Source organism: Physeter macrocephalus, chromosome 14 (genome assembly GCF_002837175.3).
Source record: "Physeter macrocephalus isolate SW-GA chromosome 14, ASM283717v5, whole genome shotgun sequence".
Classification (NCBI taxonomy): domain Eukaryota; kingdom Metazoa; phylum Chordata; class Mammalia; order Artiodactyla; family Physeteridae; genus Physeter; species Physeter macrocephalus.
In genome coordinates, this window is record NC_041227.1 from 25,832,635 (window position 1) to 25,850,252 (window position 17,618).

The window sequence follows — 17,618 nt, forward strand, 5'->3', positions numbered from 1 at the left end:
AGGCCCTGACCTCACCCAGGGACAGGGGTCAGGGCAAGATGACTGGGGCTGTGAGCCAGCCTGGCCTGCCACAGGCCCCCCAGTGCTGCCCCCTCACCCTCCGGTACCTGAGCCTCCACGTCGGTCAGCTTGCGGGTCTGGGCGGTGGTCTGGTTCAGGAGGCTGGTGCCCAGCTCCAGCATGGTGGCTGTCTGGTTCTGGACCATGTGCTGCTGGGCCTGCGCCAGCTCCAACCTCAGGTTCATCTGGATGTACCTTTCTAGCTGTGCGGAGACAGACGGTGGGCTGGGGTCAAGGGTGGGGCCTGGGGGAAGGCTCCTGTCCCTTCCATATGTCCCCATGGGAGGACATAGAGTAACCAGGGGCATCGTCCACTCAGCAACCAGAGGGATCCTGTTAAACATATGTCAAATCACATTTCTCCTCTGCTCAAAACCCTCCCAGGGTTCCTGTCTCACTCAGAGGGAAAGCCAAAATCCTCTCTGACTGCAGGTTGTTTCATGACCTGGCCTCCTGCTACCACTCTGATTTCCTCTCCTTGCCTTCTCTCCCTCACTCAACTCCAGACACACTGGCTTCTGTAACACCCCTCTAACAGAGCAAGCACACAACCACCTCAGGGCCTTTGCACATGCCGTTCCCTCTGTGTGGATCCTCCCCACCCGCACACCATCTACAAAGCTCACTCCCTCATGTCATTTCAGGTCTCTTCCTACCACTTATCACTCCCTGACTTTGTATTACATATTTATCTGTTTATTGCCTTTTAAAATTTACCCTTGGAATGTCAGTGCCATGAAGCAAGGGGCTTGATCTTGCTTTATCTCCATATCTAGCACAATGCTTAGCTTACAGTGGGTGCTCAAAAAAAATGCATTCAATGAGTTGATGAAAAGTTGTAGCAGCAAGGGTCAGAGCATAACGCCCAGTGTCATGCCCGTTACCCAGCTTCCTAGGGCTGAGTCAGTAGCAGGAAGTGGGGATGCATCTTTTCCCGTACAAGAGTTTGTAGGTCCATCAACCAAGCTGGACTTTCTATTTTCTGGCCCCCTCCATCTGTGAAATGGAGCTGAACTGGCCAGTCTCCATGGGTTCTCCCAGCTCAGATGTTTTGGGATCTGACAAGCTAATGTTCATTTCTTTGACAGGGCGGCTCTCTTTCCCAAGAGCAGGAGAAACTGGTCTGGTGTGAGACCAGGATCAAATTGCAAAGGTGAACAGCATGTTCTCAGGGCTCAGTGCCTGAAGGCAGAGAGCCGGTGCCCCTCCTCCACTCCCTCTCCATTTGGCATACTTGCTGGCCTCTTGCCACAGTCTCTATCCCCCAGCCCTGGCTCCTTCCCTTCTCCTGTCAGTCTTCCAGGAGGTCCAAAAGGGCAGCTCCCAGGGTCCCTGGGAAGACTGGTGCTTCCAAGAGAGAGGCAGTGACCTTGGCTGGGGGTCAGGTTCCAGCTGCTTCTTCCTTAGTCTCTTCCATCTCAAGTGTCTGCTCCCATACCTTCCTCCCTTGAGTGCTTTAGAAGGGGCATGGTCCATTGTAGTGCAATGTTAAATCCTGAAGGGGGCGCAAGTGGTGTTGATTAGAGCAGTGGTTCTCAAATTGTGGTCCTTGTGGCAGCATCGCCAGGGAGCTTGTGAGAAATGCAAATTTCTAGGTCCCACTTCAGACCTACTGAATCAGAAATTCTGCGGAGAGGCCCAGCCAGCTGATGCTCGCTTAAGAGAACCCGTGGTGCAGAGGTCACAAAGGGGACTTGAGGACCAGGGAGAAAAGTACATCCGAGCTTCTCAAGCCTTTGTCCCTTTGGCCCCTTCTTTCCTCCTCTGCACCGTCAGCACCCCACCCCCCAACCCCCCCTAGCACACACATGTGCTCCAAGGGCTCCCAGCTAAAAATTAAAGAAAAAAAATATCCTTGACTCCACAGCCCCCTCTATCTGTGTCTCCAGTTTCTCTGCTCCCCCAAACAACAAAACTTCTTGAACAAGTTGCCTCCATTTTCACCTCCATTCCCACGCTCACTTTTTAATTTTTTTTATTGTTAATAAATAAATAAATAAATTTATTTTTGGGCTGTGGCATGCGGGATCTTTGTTCCCCAACCAGGGATCGAACCCTTGTCCCCTGCAGTGGAAGCATGGCGGCTTAACCACTGGACCACCAGGAAGTGCCCACCTTTTAAAAAAATTAATAATATTATGGTGTACTTCACGCACACACACAAAGCATAAAGAATAGTATAATAAAATCTGTGTATTTACCACACTCAAGAAAAAAATACAATCCATACTGTTGAATCCTGTGCACCTGCCGACCTATCCCCAGCCCCAGGGGGCCTCTTCACTCTTTAACGCACCTTGTTATAACCCTCCTTGACAAGGGAGGGTCAGGGGACACTTCTATGCCCTCAGCTTACTCTCCACCTCAGCAGCAGTCAACCCATATGGCCGCTCCCTTTTTCTGGAAGTATTTCCCAGATGTACCCTCCCTGAGTTTTCCTTCTCCCCTCCTCCTTCCTTTCCCCTCCCCTCCCATCACCACCTCTCTGAGTCCTCCTTTTTCAGGCTTCTTAGGGAGCTCTCATAAGCCCCATCCTGGGCCCTTGTCAAGGGTGTTTACGTTCTCTCCCTAGGTCAAGGGTGCTTAATGGGGGACCACAGGGCCAGTGAAGAGAATTCAGGGGGTCCATGAACTTGGATGAGAGAAAAATTACATTTTTGTTCACTAACCTGTCATTAAAATTTGGTATTTCCTTCAATTATGAGCATAGGCCCCGAATCATAGCACTATTAGTTGATTCTACAACTTCATTACCAATAGAAAACACAAATATTTTCACATCACAGCACCGATGTTACAGTATCTTAAAATATTATATTGACCATCACTTCAGAATGACAGACATTCTCAAACCCACCACTGGACAATGTGGCAACTATGGCACAGATTTAATTTTTAATGTTTTGATTATAATCGCAATATCATTGGGTGTTCTTATGCTTTTATTTTATGCATTTAAAAGTAATATTCTGGGGCTTCCCTGGTGGCGCAGTGGTTGAGAGTCCGTCTGCCGATGCAGGGGACATGGGTTCGTGTCCCGGTCCGGGAGGATCTCACATGCCGCAGAGTGGCTGGGCGCATGAGCCATGGCCGCTGAGCCTGCGCGTCCGGAGCCTGTGCTCCGCAATGGGAGGGGCCACAACAGTGAGAGGCCCGCGTACCGCAAAAAAAAAAAAAAAAAAAAAAAAAAGTAATATTCTGAAAAGGGATCCATAAGCTCCACCCAGGACCAGATGGCAAAGTGCCCAAGGCCCCAGATGCATCAGGGCCCTGCCACTCCAGTGGGTCCTAGGATTTTCACATCCCCCTACGTGCTGACTGCACGGTCTCCATCCCACCAAGATTTCTCCCCTGAATGTCCCACCAGCTTGCCATCGCCACCCGGGCTTCCAAAAGCATCTCAGGCAGAAGCATCCAACACATAACCCTTGATTCCCCAGCTCCCACAGCGCCCCGTCCCTGCCTCCCCAACCTATTCTCCTCCCTCTTTCCCATCACAGTAAATGGCCTCACTCAGTACTTAAGCCCCAAACCCAGACTTCATCCTTGACTCTTTCTGTCACCCACTGCACTCAATCCACTAGCAAGTTCTGGTCACTATGATCCTAATGTGAGTTGCCAATCTGTTCACTTCCCTGCACCCTGCGCCAGGCTGCCAGCATACCCACAGGTCAGCCTCCCTGCCATGCCTCTATCAACACTCTGGTGATTCTAACATGTGGCCCAGCGTGCATTCGTGTGCACAAGGGTAAGCAGAGCTATACTGAGGCTGCTCTCGGACTATCCCATGTGTCACAAGCCTGGTTTAAAATATAGACTCCCAGGCCCTGAGCTTCGGCTCCACACAAACAGCAAGTTTATTCCTGCCATGAGAACTTCTCAAGCCTCTCCCCCAAGAGTCTCATGTGCAGATGGTCAAACTGAGACCCAGAAGACTTGCCGAAGGTCACCAGCTGGTGGGCTGTGTTCCAAGACTCCTCAGGTCTGCAGAGCAGGGTAGCTTGGGATCCTCTCGAGCGATGGGAGCTCCCTAAGCACTCTTATTAGTCCCCCACTTGTCCTGTGGCTGCCAATGGCTGGGTGGGGCGAAGGCCACCCACAGCTGGGGCCCATGACCCAATTTGCCATGCATGCTCATGGGCCCTAGGGTGGGTAATCTGGGCAAGATGGGCACCGTTCAGCCAGCCTGCAGCTCTGGTGACTGACGTCAGCCAGTGTGGTGGGAGCTGGGCCCAGCCTGGGTTCAGGCACCAGCTGGAAGGGTGGAGGAAGGACCCCCATGGAGAAACAGGCCCTGGTGGGATCTGCCACGCACCCCCCCCACCCCACGCAGGACTGGACCTCCCCATTCTCTGCCACCCTCATACTGGTAAACTCTCAGGGCTGAGATGGGGGGAACTGGGATCTAAACTCCCACCACCCCTCTGGCCTGCAAAGAGGCTGATCTTTGGCCCTTGAGCTACCCCCTCTCCCCTCGGCCCTGGGTTTGACTTCTGGCTCTGCTACGCTCTAGCTGTGGGCCTCTAGCAGGTGAGGGCTACCTTTCTCTGAGCCTCACTTTACCAACCTGTGACATGGGGACAGTAAACCCTGCTCCTTGTTGGGGAGGGGGCATTTGAAATGGGCCTTGAAGGAAAGGAAAGGAGTTTTGACAGGCAGGGGCTGGGGGAGGAAGGAGGCTACCTCGGACAGACTAGGGATGAGCACGTAGGCATAAGCAGCCTCAGTGGCCAAGGGGATCTGCTCAAGCCAGCTTTTCTCCTGCATTATCTAAATGAAAAAGACTTCAACTGGTGAATGCATAAACAACTGTGGTCCATTCATCCAATGAACTCTACTCAGCAATAAAAAGGAATGCATTACTGATGCATGCAACAACACAGAGGCATCTCCAATTATGCTGCACGAAAAAAGCCAGACTCAAAAGGCTACATACTGTAGGATTCTATTTATATGACTTTCTGGAAAAGTCAGAATTAGTTGTTGTCAGGGGCTAGGGCCTGGGGGTAGGGATTCACAGCAAAGGGACACAGGGGAAATTTTGGGGGTGTTGGCAATATTCTATATCATGTGATGGTGGTTACATGACTATATACATCTGTCAAAATTCATAGAACTGTACATTAAAAGAGTGACTTTCACTGTATCCACATATTGAGACTATATCTCAATATAAAACAAACCCAGCAACATAAGGTTCTATAAAATGTCCCACACAAAAATGTGTTATAATAATAAATGTGTTTCCTCAAACTAATCCCGCACCCTCTGAGTTTCATTCATGTATTCACTCAGAAATTGTTTCTTGAGCATCACATCTTGGGATGGGAATTAGGGTGAAGCAGGACAGGCTGAACCTTGGCCCCAGGGTAGGAAGGGCAGAGATTAGAGCCTAATGAAGGAGAGAGGGCTTCAGCAGGGGTCCCTCAGGCACCGGGTGCAAGGCAGGGAGGGATACAGGAGCAGAGACCTGGCGAGCCTGGAGGACATGCAGGGCCCAGTCAGCCCAGCCCCATTTCACATACAGGGAAACTGAGGCCCCAGTCAGGAAAGTAACTTGCAGGAGGTTACACACAGGAGCTACTACTGCCTTGTCTAGCCAGACATGTGGACATCTGGAAAGTCAGAGCTTTGACGGTTTTGTGTATGTGTTTCAATTTAAACGCAAATTTTTGTAATGTTAATTTTAATTTTTCGAATGGGTAATATAAGCCCTGCCCTGTTTCTCCTACTCACAGGCCACTGAAGGGGCTTCCAGGTTTCCTCTCAGAGAAACTCTAAGCATGTACCAGCAGTACAAGTAAGTATGCTTATATCCGCCTGCTTTTAGTCTATAAAAATGTCAGCTCACCATGCTGCACCCTGTGCCTTTTTTCTTAATATAATTTGGAGATTGTTCTAGATTCATCCAGAGAGACTCACCTTGCTGTTTTAACAGCCTCCCACTGTTTGCTTATAGCTGGGCTGTAGGTTATTTCCAGGCTTTTGCCATCACACCAGGGCTGCTGGGAACATCCTGTCCACTTGTCATTAACTCTCTTGAAAGGCTGCTTGGGGATAAATCCCTTAAACCAGAACTGCCAAGTTTAAGGGTGTGTACACTACTGATGTGGACAAACTGCCCTGGGCAGAGGTTGTGTCTGTGGTTCCCGCACTGCGTCTGGAGGAGGGGCCCTGAGCCAGGGTGTTACTTACTCAATCCTCCAACACACATCCACACGCCCCTATCTCAGGAGCTCTCAGAGCTTCTCCTGTCAGCTCCCTTCTGACTTTCAGGTCTGCCCATAAGTGTCACCTCCTCTGAGAAGCGTTCCCTGGCCATCAAAGGTAACTGCGCCCCAGCCCTACTCCACCTGCCATGACTGTGGTTTTTTCACGGCATGTCACGCATCTGAAATCACTGCAGCCATTTCCTATTTGTCTCTTCCCCCCACAGGAATATCAGCCCCAGGAGCGCAGGGCTGCCCTGTTCATGGCCACGCCCTCTGTGCCTCTAACAGTGCCAGGCACATAAGAGGTGCGCAGAAACTATTTGTTAAAAAGAACAAATAGGTCCATTTTATGTAAGGAGCACCGGATTTCCACTGAATCATTGTTTGGCCGCTAGAAATAAGTTTGGACATCCTAACCCAGCCCCAGCTGCCCCTGGAGCCTTGTGAGAGGTATGGTCAGAAGGCCAGAGTGCTGGGGAGACCACTGGTCCAAGGGTAGGAAGAAAAGGGGAAGAAATGCCGCACAGAGACTGGAGGGCAGGGGGGCAGGAGCTGAGAGAGGCCCACAGCAAGGGAGGGAGCCAGCTTATGGTATCTGGAGGAGAAATGTTCCAGAAACTTGACACAGTCTCGGGGCTCATTCGTCTGTTCAACAAACTCATTCAGAAGTGCCAGGACTCTTGTGGGGAATTGGGGAGAGAGCGGTGACCAGGGCAGGCTGGTTCCTGCTTGAGGAGGGGTGCCAGGTGTGGCCCCAAGGGCCTTACTTAGCCCGTTTAGTCCTTGGTCTCATCGCTCCCATTTCACAGATGAGGAAAAGAAGCACAGAGAAGGTGAGCCCGTGGTGACATCGTCACATTGTGGCTTCTGCTTTGCCGCCTCTTGAATCTCTTGCTCGGGGGGAAGCTGGCCCCCATGCCCTGAAGACCCTCAAGCAGCCCTGAGGAGGGACCCATCTGGAGAGGAACAGAGGGCTCCCACCACCAGCTAGTACCACCCTCCCGGCCCTGTGCTGGGGCCACCTTAGGGGCTGATCCTCCAGCCTTAGTCAAGCCTTCAGATGACCACAGCCCCGGCTGACATCCGAGTGTAACTGCGTGAAAAAAACCCGAGTCGGAACTGCCTTGTTAAGGGGCTCCCAATTCCTGACTCTCAGAAACTGTGAGAGATAATAAATGTTTGTGGTTACTTTAACTTGCTGAACATCTTAGGGTAATCCGTTACGCCACAATAGATGACTATAACGACTGTACTGCTTTTGCAGAGGTCACAGAACTCAGACCCTCTTTCTCGACGGCCCTGCTCCCTTTGCCTGGCCCATCACATCCTGCCCTGCCATCCCCAGGCTGCAGTTTCCTCATTTTCCCAATGAAACTAACTTTGTGGCCGTGAGCCTGATGGCCAAGGTTGACCGCTCCTCCTCTGCCTGGCTCCAGCCCCTCCCATCCCCTCGGGGCCCACACAGGCCCTGACCCCTTGGCTCAAGGCAGAGGGGGTTGTCCTGTTTTTTCTGAGCCGCCAGGCCCAGCCTTCCTAGGCTATTTTCCTCCCTGCAGGAGATTCTGTTGCTTTTCTTCTGGGTCAGGGCTCAGAGTAAGCAGAGTGAGTGAGTAGGGAGCCAGGAGTGGAGAGTGTCAGGGACCAGCGGGCTGTTGAGGAGGATTGCGCTTTTCAACTCTCAGCTCAAGCTGCGATTCCCAGCACAGGCCCGGCTTTGCCAAACTTCCAGCTGGAGCGCTGAGTCTAGTGTGGGCCTGGTGCATGGCGCTGAGAGTCAGGCGCTGGTCCAGTCACAGCTTTGGTGTTTGCTCCAGTGATGGAGCTCCTCTGAGCCTCAGTGGCCTCATCAGAAAATGGGGCTCATTGATTCCTCCTTGCAGCGGGGCTGGTGTGGGTGCCTCTGCCACCTGGATGTGGGTGTCTCTCATAAGCTGGGAAGGAGCTGCCAGGGCTCTGGCCTCAGGTTCAGCTATCCCTTTGTGATTGTCTGTATCTAAACCTTGATCTTGGAAGGATTGTCTACAATGAGGCCCAGTGGTTGAGGCTTCCTTATTCTCCCAAGTGTAGGAATTGGGAGTTTAATCAAGAGGAAGTAAAGAAGCACATTTCTTACAGTCACTCACCTCCCTGCCACCTGTGCATCAGCCCTTACACAGAGTGGGGTGGTGTGTCCATTTTGCTTGGCAAGTGTCTACTTAGTGCTTGTTATGTGCTGGACACTGTTCTAACCTCTATGTATATTAAATCCCACCCTCTGTGGTAGGAGATATTATCAACCCATTTTACAGATGAGGCACATAGAAGTTAAGCAACTTGTCCAAGGACAGACAGCTCATCAAGGGCAAATCCAGACTGTCTGGGAGTGACTCTCCCAGGCTGCACTTCAAAGCTGGCTTGACTGAAGTGATCAGGTGACAGTAACCCCAGCTCCCCTCCCAGCCCCAGCTCCACCTGGGGGAATGGAGTCTAGTGTGTTCTAGATGGAAGGAGGCCTTGCTGGGGTATCTCCCCATGCAGCAACAGGGTTTCCTGCCTGCACAACTCTGGTGTGTAACTCTGATCCCCAGCAGCCTGGAGGAAAAGGGAGATTGTTCCACCCTTGACAAATGAGTAAACTGAGGCCCAGAGAGGCCAAGCATTACCCACAGCTGGTAAGTGAGGATTTGAATCCAATGGCTAAGCTCTTTCCCTCACCCATCCCCCCATCCCCCATCTCTGGTGGGCAAGGCTGATATTGAAGACAGGGTGACAGGGACAGGACCAGGGTCAGGCAAGGAGGGGAGGAGCAGGTCCAGATGTCCATTGTCACTGCCCATCACAGAAAGTGGCCACATCAGTTCCCAGCACCCAAAAGCCTCGAGAGCAGGGTCAGGCCCAGGGAGGTTGGGTCTGGGCCCTGATGAACACGCTGGTCTCATCTTGGCCACACTCTGCTGACTCTCTGTGTTCCAGCCACACCAAACATTTTTCACTCCTTCAAAATCACTTTGCTCCATTCTACCTCAGGGCCTTTGCACTTGCCATTCCCTGTGCTTGAAATATTTTCCCCTTCTCTTCCTTGCCTAGGAACTGCTAATCCACTCTTTAGATCTCAGCTCTGTCCTTCCTCCTGGAGCCGTCCCTCCATCAAGGTTGGGCCCCCTATTATCCACTCCTAGAACAGGTGAGCCCCTCCCTCACAGCATGTATCATGGTTTATCATTACACATGAGAAATTACTAGGTTAGTGTCTCTTGCTCTGCTCCCAGAGGGGAAAGGCCAAGTCTTCCTTGCTTACTGCTGAATCCTCATCACCTGCACAGTGCCTAGCGTGTACGCTTGCAGTAAGCATCAGTGGAGGGGATGATGAAGTGCAGGGAGGAATGAACACTCTACCTGGTAAATTAAGTTCAGAACGGTGCATGTGTGCACGTGTGCAGGCCTGTATTTCTGCACATAATCCCAGAGCTTCATAACTGTAAGAACGCATGGATTTTTCATGAAGTTTCTGACATGTTGTGTGTCCTGTCACCAAAAGATTGTCCCTGCCAATGACCCTGGGGTGAATGTAGTCAAGTCATTCCTCCACCAGGGTCAGTGTACTCATCTGTAAAATGGGTGGCATGGAGAGGCAGTCAGTGTAGTGGTTAAGAGTGTGAGGTCTGGAGCCAGCTTGCCTGGGTTCAAGCCTACCTCCCTCACTTCCTAGATGTGTGAACTCTCTGGGCCTCAGTTTCCCCACAATAAATGGGGATCATAACAGTCCTCACCTTTTAGGGTATCATGAGGTTCAATGAGTCAATGTTTGTTAAACACGCATCATAGTGTCTGGCACAGAGACAGTCCTGTCTGTGGAGTAGCCACAGCAACGCATTCACCCCGGAAGAGAGGAGAAGCAATAACAGCATCTCCTACTTCCCTGCAAGCAGATGCAGCGCCAGGCACGCTCCCAGACCTCAGCATGCACTAGTTATTTGGGCCTCACAGCAAACTCAGGCATGTGCTTACCATTTTCCCCAGTTTACAGATGGAAAAACTGTGACTCAGGCTTTTCCCACACTTGCAGAGCTATAAATCTCACAGATACAAGGTCGAGTGAACAAAAGCAAATTGTGGAAAGAGATAGACAGTGTGACCACTTATATAGGACACAAATATACATTGGTCAGGGAGGGACCTGGAGGAGGAGGCCATCAACACAGAATTCACAGCAGCCATCTCTGGTGAGGGAAGGAGGCAAGAGAGGGTCAGGGGCTTAACTGGGTTGGTAAGGTTTTGTTTCTTAAGCTGGGTTGTGGGAACAAGAAATTTCATCTGATTTTTCTCTCTACCTTTTCATACATCTAAAGCATTTCAGTAAAACTTTCAAATGCATAGAATGAACAGCAAGGAAACTAACCAGGAGATGATCAGGGGATTTGGGGATAACAGTGATTTTTTTTCCCACTGTGTCTTCACACACTTCCATATTTCCCAATTTTTGCACGCTGAAAATTCGTCAAAAGCTGAGAAAAACAACTGGGCTGTTGGCAAGAGGTAGAGCCGGAACTGGACCCTAGGTCAGCATGACCCCAGCCGCTTTATGTACAGCCTCTCCCTAGCTCATCTCTGTGCCTGGGGGACCCATTTATAGTCTCTGCAGAGCTTTCATATGGGGGTTCCCCTCAGCTGCTTGGGAGTCACCTTCCATCCTTCAGCCCTACTTGGTAGACCAACGAGTGGTGGACTGGAGTCAGGAGTAAAGGGCCACAAGGCTCTGCCAGCCTGAGCTTCTGAGGCTCTGTTCCTCTGTCCAAAGGAAGCCGTTTTGCTTTCAGCTTCAAGAGTCTCCAGTCATCTCCTCACCTGCAGAGCCCACCAGATCTCTGCATGCTTTACTTCATTTGGTCCTCACCTGAGGTACTTGTTTCATCTTCCCCACTTGGTAGATGACGAAACTGAGGCCCAGGGAGGAGAAAAAGGGACTTTCCCAGGATCACACAAGGCGGGACACAGAGAAGTTGGAGTCGGGTTCCTGTGCTGACTCCAAGATGGATTGCCTTCCCGTGCCGAGCATCCCAAAGCATGTGTTCAACAGCTGGCTTCCCTGGGCTCTGACTCTATGCCGGGCGCTGTCTTCATCCCTGCATGTATATTACTTCATTTAATCTCCACGACAACCTGCAAAGCGGCCTCTACTAGTGTCCTTGTTTCACAGACAAGAAAGCCGAGACACAGACTGGCAAAGCGATTGAGAGCACACACCCAGCAAACAGTAGAGATGTGATTCAAATTGAGTCAGTGGGGCCCCAAGGCCCACGCTCAGTCTCTGTGGGATTTACCCCAGGCGCTGGGCCAAGGATGGATGTTGTAACAGTGAGGACGCCTAGACGGAAGTTCAGAGTTCCCTCAGCTTTCAAGGGCTGCCCCCGATGACTGAGGTGCTACCTGAATTTACTCTGGCAAAAGAGCCCTGGGGAAGTTCTCTTTGGCTGAGGGCCTCCTGGGAGAAGGGGAAAATCTAGCACCTGTGAGTTTTCCCTCTGATGGCCAAGGGCCTCTCTGTTCCCCAGGCCCCAGCTGGGTACCCAGGGGCCAGGTCACAATGAACATGTCTTGTTTATTGTGTTGAGAGCATGGTTTCTGGCATCAGACAGCCTGAGTGTGAACCTGACCTCACCCTCCCTGGTCTTGTGACCTTGGGCAAGTCACCTCACCTCTTGGTGCCTCAGTTTCCTCATCTGTTATTGGGCAAAGCATCTTAGGCTCATTGTGAGAATTCAGGGCAATAATTCTCACAAGGCACATAGGACAGTGTCTGGCACACAGGAAGTGTTCCATAAATGCTGGCCATAACTCCTGTTCCGTTTCTTTATCTTACCCTCTCGCTGGGAGGCAGTATTTTAAATTCCACTTTGCAGAGGAACTACTTGATGCAGGTGGCTTCCCCAGGGCCCCCCTGGGACATGACCCCTGACTCAGGCTCCATTCCAGACATTTCAGAGCTGACTCTGGGGTTAAGCAAACGCTCAGAGGCCAGAGTCCAGGCAGAGGTTCAGGCTGAGGGGCAGACCTGGGGCCTGTTTTCTCACATTTCCTGCCCAAGGAGTGAAGGGGAAAGGGTCTGTGTATATCCCAGCCAGGCCGAGCTCTGGGGCCCGGGAGGAGAGAGCCAGAAGCTGCCCGTATGGGATGGCCTGTTCCTTTGGGGAATCCTCCATGAGGGGCCACACTGCCTCTGCTCCCTGGTCATCCCTAAGTCCAGGCCATCTGTGCAAATCCATTTCTAGGTTCCCTCCTTGGAACAATAACCCCATTCTTCCAAGAAGTAGATGCTGCTCTCCCCACCCCCTTCCCCAGCCCCAAACCCTTTAGAGGAGCCAGCGGTGAGGTTAGGAAATCAAACCTCAAGACATTTTGTTCGGCAACCGAGATTCATTTCTTGTTTGGATAACCGAAGGCTGAAAATGCCAAGAATTTACGGGCAGCCTGGGGAGGCCGGGGCAGCTGGGAGCCCCGGCCAGTTTGGGAGGATCTTGGGCTGGGCCAGGACCCCACGCTGAGCTCCCGCTGGATGCACTTTCAATCCTCCTTCAGCCAGGCAAGGCCTCGCGACCGCTGGGCCGAGGGGCCGAGTTATTCTGAGGTTTGACGTCAGACCTGGAGCGAACAGCAGAGGCTGGGGGGCTCCTGCCCTGCCTCTGACCCTTCCCTGCTTGGCTTTGGGTGCAGAAGGGGAAGAGAAAGAGGCCCCAGCTGAGCCTGGCTGAAGGGTGGGGTGCTAGCCATCGGGCCGGTGTGTCCTGGGTCCTCCAGCGTGGACAGATCATGTGGACACTGGGGAGGTAGAGGCAGGAGGGATGGATGGCCTAGGGGTGAGGGGAGACCAGAGCAAGAGACTGGGAGAGACTCAGGTAGACGACAGCCAGACAGGAGAGAGAATAAGAGTGACAGAGGCACCCACGGAGTTAGAGAAAGTGAGTCAGGCCACCGTGAGAGCCCTAGGACAAGAGGCAGACAGACACAGAGACAGAGAGAGGCAGAGAAACACAGAGAGATCGGCAGACAGGACCAGCAGTTCTCGGTACAGGTAAGAAAGTGTATATAAACGTAGGGTGGATAGCTAGTGGGAAGCAGCCGCATGGCACAGGGAGATCAGCTCGGTGCTTTGTGACCACCTAGAGGGGCAGGATAGGGAGCGTGGGAGGGAGGGAGACGCAAGAGGGAAGAGATGTGGGAACATATGTATATGTATAACTGATTCACTTTGTTGTAAAGCAGAAACTAACACACCATTGTAAAGCAATTATACTCCAATAAAGATGTTAAAAAAAAAAAAAGATAGGTACCGAAACATGCATAGAGAGCATTAATCTTGGATTTACAGCTCAATTAATTTTAGCAGCCGCATAGCACAGGGAGATCAGCTAGGTGCTTTGTGACCACCTAGAGGGGTGGGATAGGGAGGGTGGGAGGGAGGGAGACGCAAGAGGGAAGAGATGTGGGAACATATGTATATGTATAACTGATTCACTTTGTTGTAAAGCAGAAACTAACACACCATTGTAAAGCAATTATACTCCAATAAAGATGTTAAAAAAAAAAAAAAACAAAGAAAGTGGAGGGCTCCACGGTTTCCGGGTTCAGAGTCTGCCCTGCTCTCAGCAGAAGCTTTGCTGCCCTCAGGTGCTGGGGGTGGGACGGGAGCCTGGAGACTTACATTTCCTCACGCTCCTCATGTGAAGGAACGGGTCTCCTTGGGGGGCACGGGAGAGGACCAAGTATGGCACTTCCTGGCTGGGAGGCCTGGGGCGCTGAGGGCATGACAGGACAAGAGTGGGGCTTTATCAAGCACCCGCTATGGGTAGTTGCTTTCTGGACTCTGCCTCTCTTGACCCTACATCAAATGTCAGGAGTAGGAGCTTTCACTCTCTGTCTTGCAGCTGAGGCTCCCAGAGCTAATCCGTGGTGGACTCAGGGGCCAGGCACTAACCACTGGTCTGCACGGCCCAGCGAGGGAAGCCTGCTCTCCAGCTGGCTCTGTCCCCCCAACATTCCTCCTGCAGCTCTTCACCCAGATGAAGGGGTGGAGCAGAGCCAAGAGCTGATGTGCATCCCACTGAGCTGATAGCTGGCTCCAGACGTGAGTCACTGGGGCAGAGGCTTCCAGGAGGAGGGAGAGGGAGGAGGAGGGAGAGGGAAGAGGAAGAGGAGACTAGTAGAAAGAAGGGGAGGGGAGGGGTGCCTGGAGGGGAGTGAGGATGGGGGAGAGGGAGCGGGGGTGGGGCACCCCCATGCACCCTGAGCATAGGCAGGAGAACACCACAGCAGAGTGCTGAAAGAAGAGAGTAGGTGTTGGGGATTCGGGAATTCTGAGGCGGAAGGGAGCACCCCGTTGTCTCAGATGGGCTTCCCCCACCTCGCTGACACCCTGCAGAGTTGGAGAAGGAAGCTGGACTTTGGGTCTCGCTGCTGTGCCATTCTGGCAAGTTCCTTCCCCTCTCTGCCCTCAGTTTGCTCGCCTGTATACTGGGAACAGGGAGAGGGGTTGGGGGCATGGGCTGAGCAGGTATCGGCTATGGCGAGCTTGCAACAGGGAGGCTCTTCCCTGCGCCGTCCCAGCTGAACGAATCTTGCTGAGAGCTCAGTCTGGGAGGCCAGTCCTCCCCAGTCATCCCTAGTCATCCCTGATGGCGATGGTGATGAGAATATTTTGAAACTCATTTTTTTTCTCTTCTGGGAGATTACAGCAGAAGCCAAAAAAGAGGCCCTCAAGTTTCAAATACTCTGAGATAAGCCCAGACCAAGAGAATACACAAGAGAAGAGCCAGAGGCAGGTCATGGTCACAGAAGGTAGCAAGCATCCCTGACTAGAGGGAGAGAGATGACTGTTCAGGGGCCTTGTATCTCTGAGCCAGGGACCACAGGTCTCATCTGGGGGAGGAAGAACTCAAGAACTGCAGGATTCGTGTTTCTTTCCAGGAAGAACTCCTAATAGAAACAGCCAACATTGATTGAGAATTTACTGTACGCCTGGTGCCTGGCAAAGGACTTCATATGCATCCTCTCATTAAATATACATACAGGTAGGTAGTGTTGTCACCACATTTTATAGGTGAGGAAACTGAGGCTCAGAGAGGTGAAGCAACTTGCCTCAAATCACATAGTCAGAAAGCGGGAGAATGGGTCTCGAATCCCAGAAGTTGGGCTCCAGAGTTGGGGCTCTCACATTCCAGGCTATTCTGCTGCCAAGGAGGTGAGAGGATCCAGAGGAAAGTGACTGCCAATGGGTCTGAACTTGTGGCAGGCTCCGCCGGCACAGGGTGACCTGGCAGTAACCCAAAGACCAAAGGGCATGAAGGGGGCACTCAACCCAAGGGTGCCCAGGAGATGGCACAATAAACCTCTGCTTGGACCCCAACAGAGACCAGACAGGATTGGGGACCCCCGAGAATACCAGCATGGACAGGTGACACTCCCTGCCCCGAGGTTACCTGCCACCCTTGGACTGACTTGACCAGGATTGAGCTTTCCCCACCCAGTGGTGCAGGGCTCCAAATAGAGATGATGTTGAATGAAGTAAAAGCCTACTGAGCTACCATATCCTTGCCCAGGTGAGCTACCCCACGTCTTCATATGTTGTAGCCGGGCAGCGGGCTGTGAGTGGTGCTTGAGTGGTCTCACCGGTCCTCCCAGCCACCCCCTTAACATACTGTTCTTCGCTCCACTTTGCAGAAGGGAAAACTGAGCCTTGCTCATCCACAGCCACGTGGCAAGTAAGTGCTGGGGCCGGGATGTGAGCTCAGGTCCACCTGACTCCCACATCAGTACTCTTTAGCCCCATGGTGCTCCACGGTGACCCCTGCCTGGGATTATCAGGCTACGTGGACAGATACCTGGAGAGGATACTCCACTGCCAGATAAAGAGGCGAGGTGGGTGACCTCCTAACCTGAAAACCATTGGTTTAAATCCATCCTTTGGCTCAGCCAATGTTATCCAAGCGCTAGACACCCAGGGGAGTCAAAGACGGATGAGAGGGTGAGACCTGGGGGAGAAAAAGCAGGTGGGAGGTGAGAGAAGTGTCCACAGGAGAGGTGACAAGGCCTGAGCCAGGGCAGTGGCCAGGAAGACAGGAAGATGGCCTGAGAAGCTGAGGCAACAGGATGGATGGGACCTGCTGCCTGAGGGTGAGTTGGGGGTGAAGGACACCCCAGGGCCATAGATGACCTACTGGCTGGGTGGTAATGGCTTCAACAGGACAGGTGGGCAGGGGAGGGAAGAGCTGAGTTTCAGGCAGCTCTGGAGTTGAGACGCTGTGAGCCCTCGTAGAGGAGGAGATCAGGAGCCCATCGATGTTGGTTTGGTGTCACTGGGGGGCAGGTTGGAGACGGTGCTGCTGGAAGTGACAGGGGCAGCCCTCTTGGTTGTGCCACGAAGTGTGAGAGGAAGCAAAGAATGGAGACTGTGTCCTAGGAAACACCAACATTTCAGGGTGGGGGGAGGAGCAGGAGTGGCCTGAGGGATTGGAGGACACTTGTGTGCATCCACGCATTCATCCATTCAACAGACATGTATTGAGCACCTACTATGTGCCAGGCGCTGTTCTAGGCCCTGGGAACCCAGTAGTGAACAAAACAGACATGGCTCCTCCCTTCTTGGGGCTCACAGACCAAAAGGAATGCTTTTAAGAACAGGTGGTGGTAGGTGTTAAGGGAGAAAACCAAAGCTGACTAAAGGGACAGAGAGTGGTAGAAGGGTTGTGGCTATTTTAAATGGGGTGGACAGGCAGGGCCTTTCTGGGGAGGTGACATTTAAGCACTAGACCAGACATGGGCCAGGAGTGAGCCGCAGAAGTGTCTGGGTGAGGGGTGTTCCAGGCTGTGAGGATTTTTGTTCAATAAGAGAATAACTAAAGAGAATGGGAGTCCCAGCAGGGTTTTGAGGAGAGGATCTAGCTTAGGTTTTAACGGGACCCCTCTGTCTGCTGAGTGCAGAATGAACTATGGGGGTCAGAGTGGAACTGGAGCCCAGGGCAGCGGCCATGACGACCATACAGGTAGGAGATGGAGGTGGCTGGTCCTGGGTGGAGGTAGGGAAGTAGTCGGAGTAGCAGCTGAGGACTGGCTGATGGAGACTGTTTCTAGAACGATGATATTGGTCAACAATATTAAATTTGCCAAGAGGTCAAGTAAGATGAAGACTGAGCCGTGGCCATTGGATGTGGGAAGTGGGAGGCTACTTAGGGAAAGGAGGGAATGCAGGAGGAAGTGGAGGCAGAGCTTGGGGATTTCTTTTTTCTTTTTTTTTTTTTTTTTGTGGTACACGGGCCTCTCACTGTTGTGGCCTCTCCCGTTGCGGGGGAAAGGCTCCGGGAGCGGCGGCTCAGG

At 52.3% G+C, this 17,618-nt stretch overlaps 1 protein-coding gene across 1 annotated transcript in view; it reads right to left on the minus strand.

Annotated features, from left to right (window-relative positions):
- The window catches only part of ANGPT4 (angiopoietin 4), a 43,748-nt gene that overhangs the window by 23,260 nt on the left and 2,870 nt on the right, over positions 1–17,618 (minus strand). Inside the window, exon 2 of the mRNA XM_007124227.4 lies at positions 108–263. Coding sequence (XP_007124289.1) covers positions 108–263 — 156 coding nt within the window. The remainder of the gene's footprint in view (positions 1–107; positions 264–17,618) is intronic.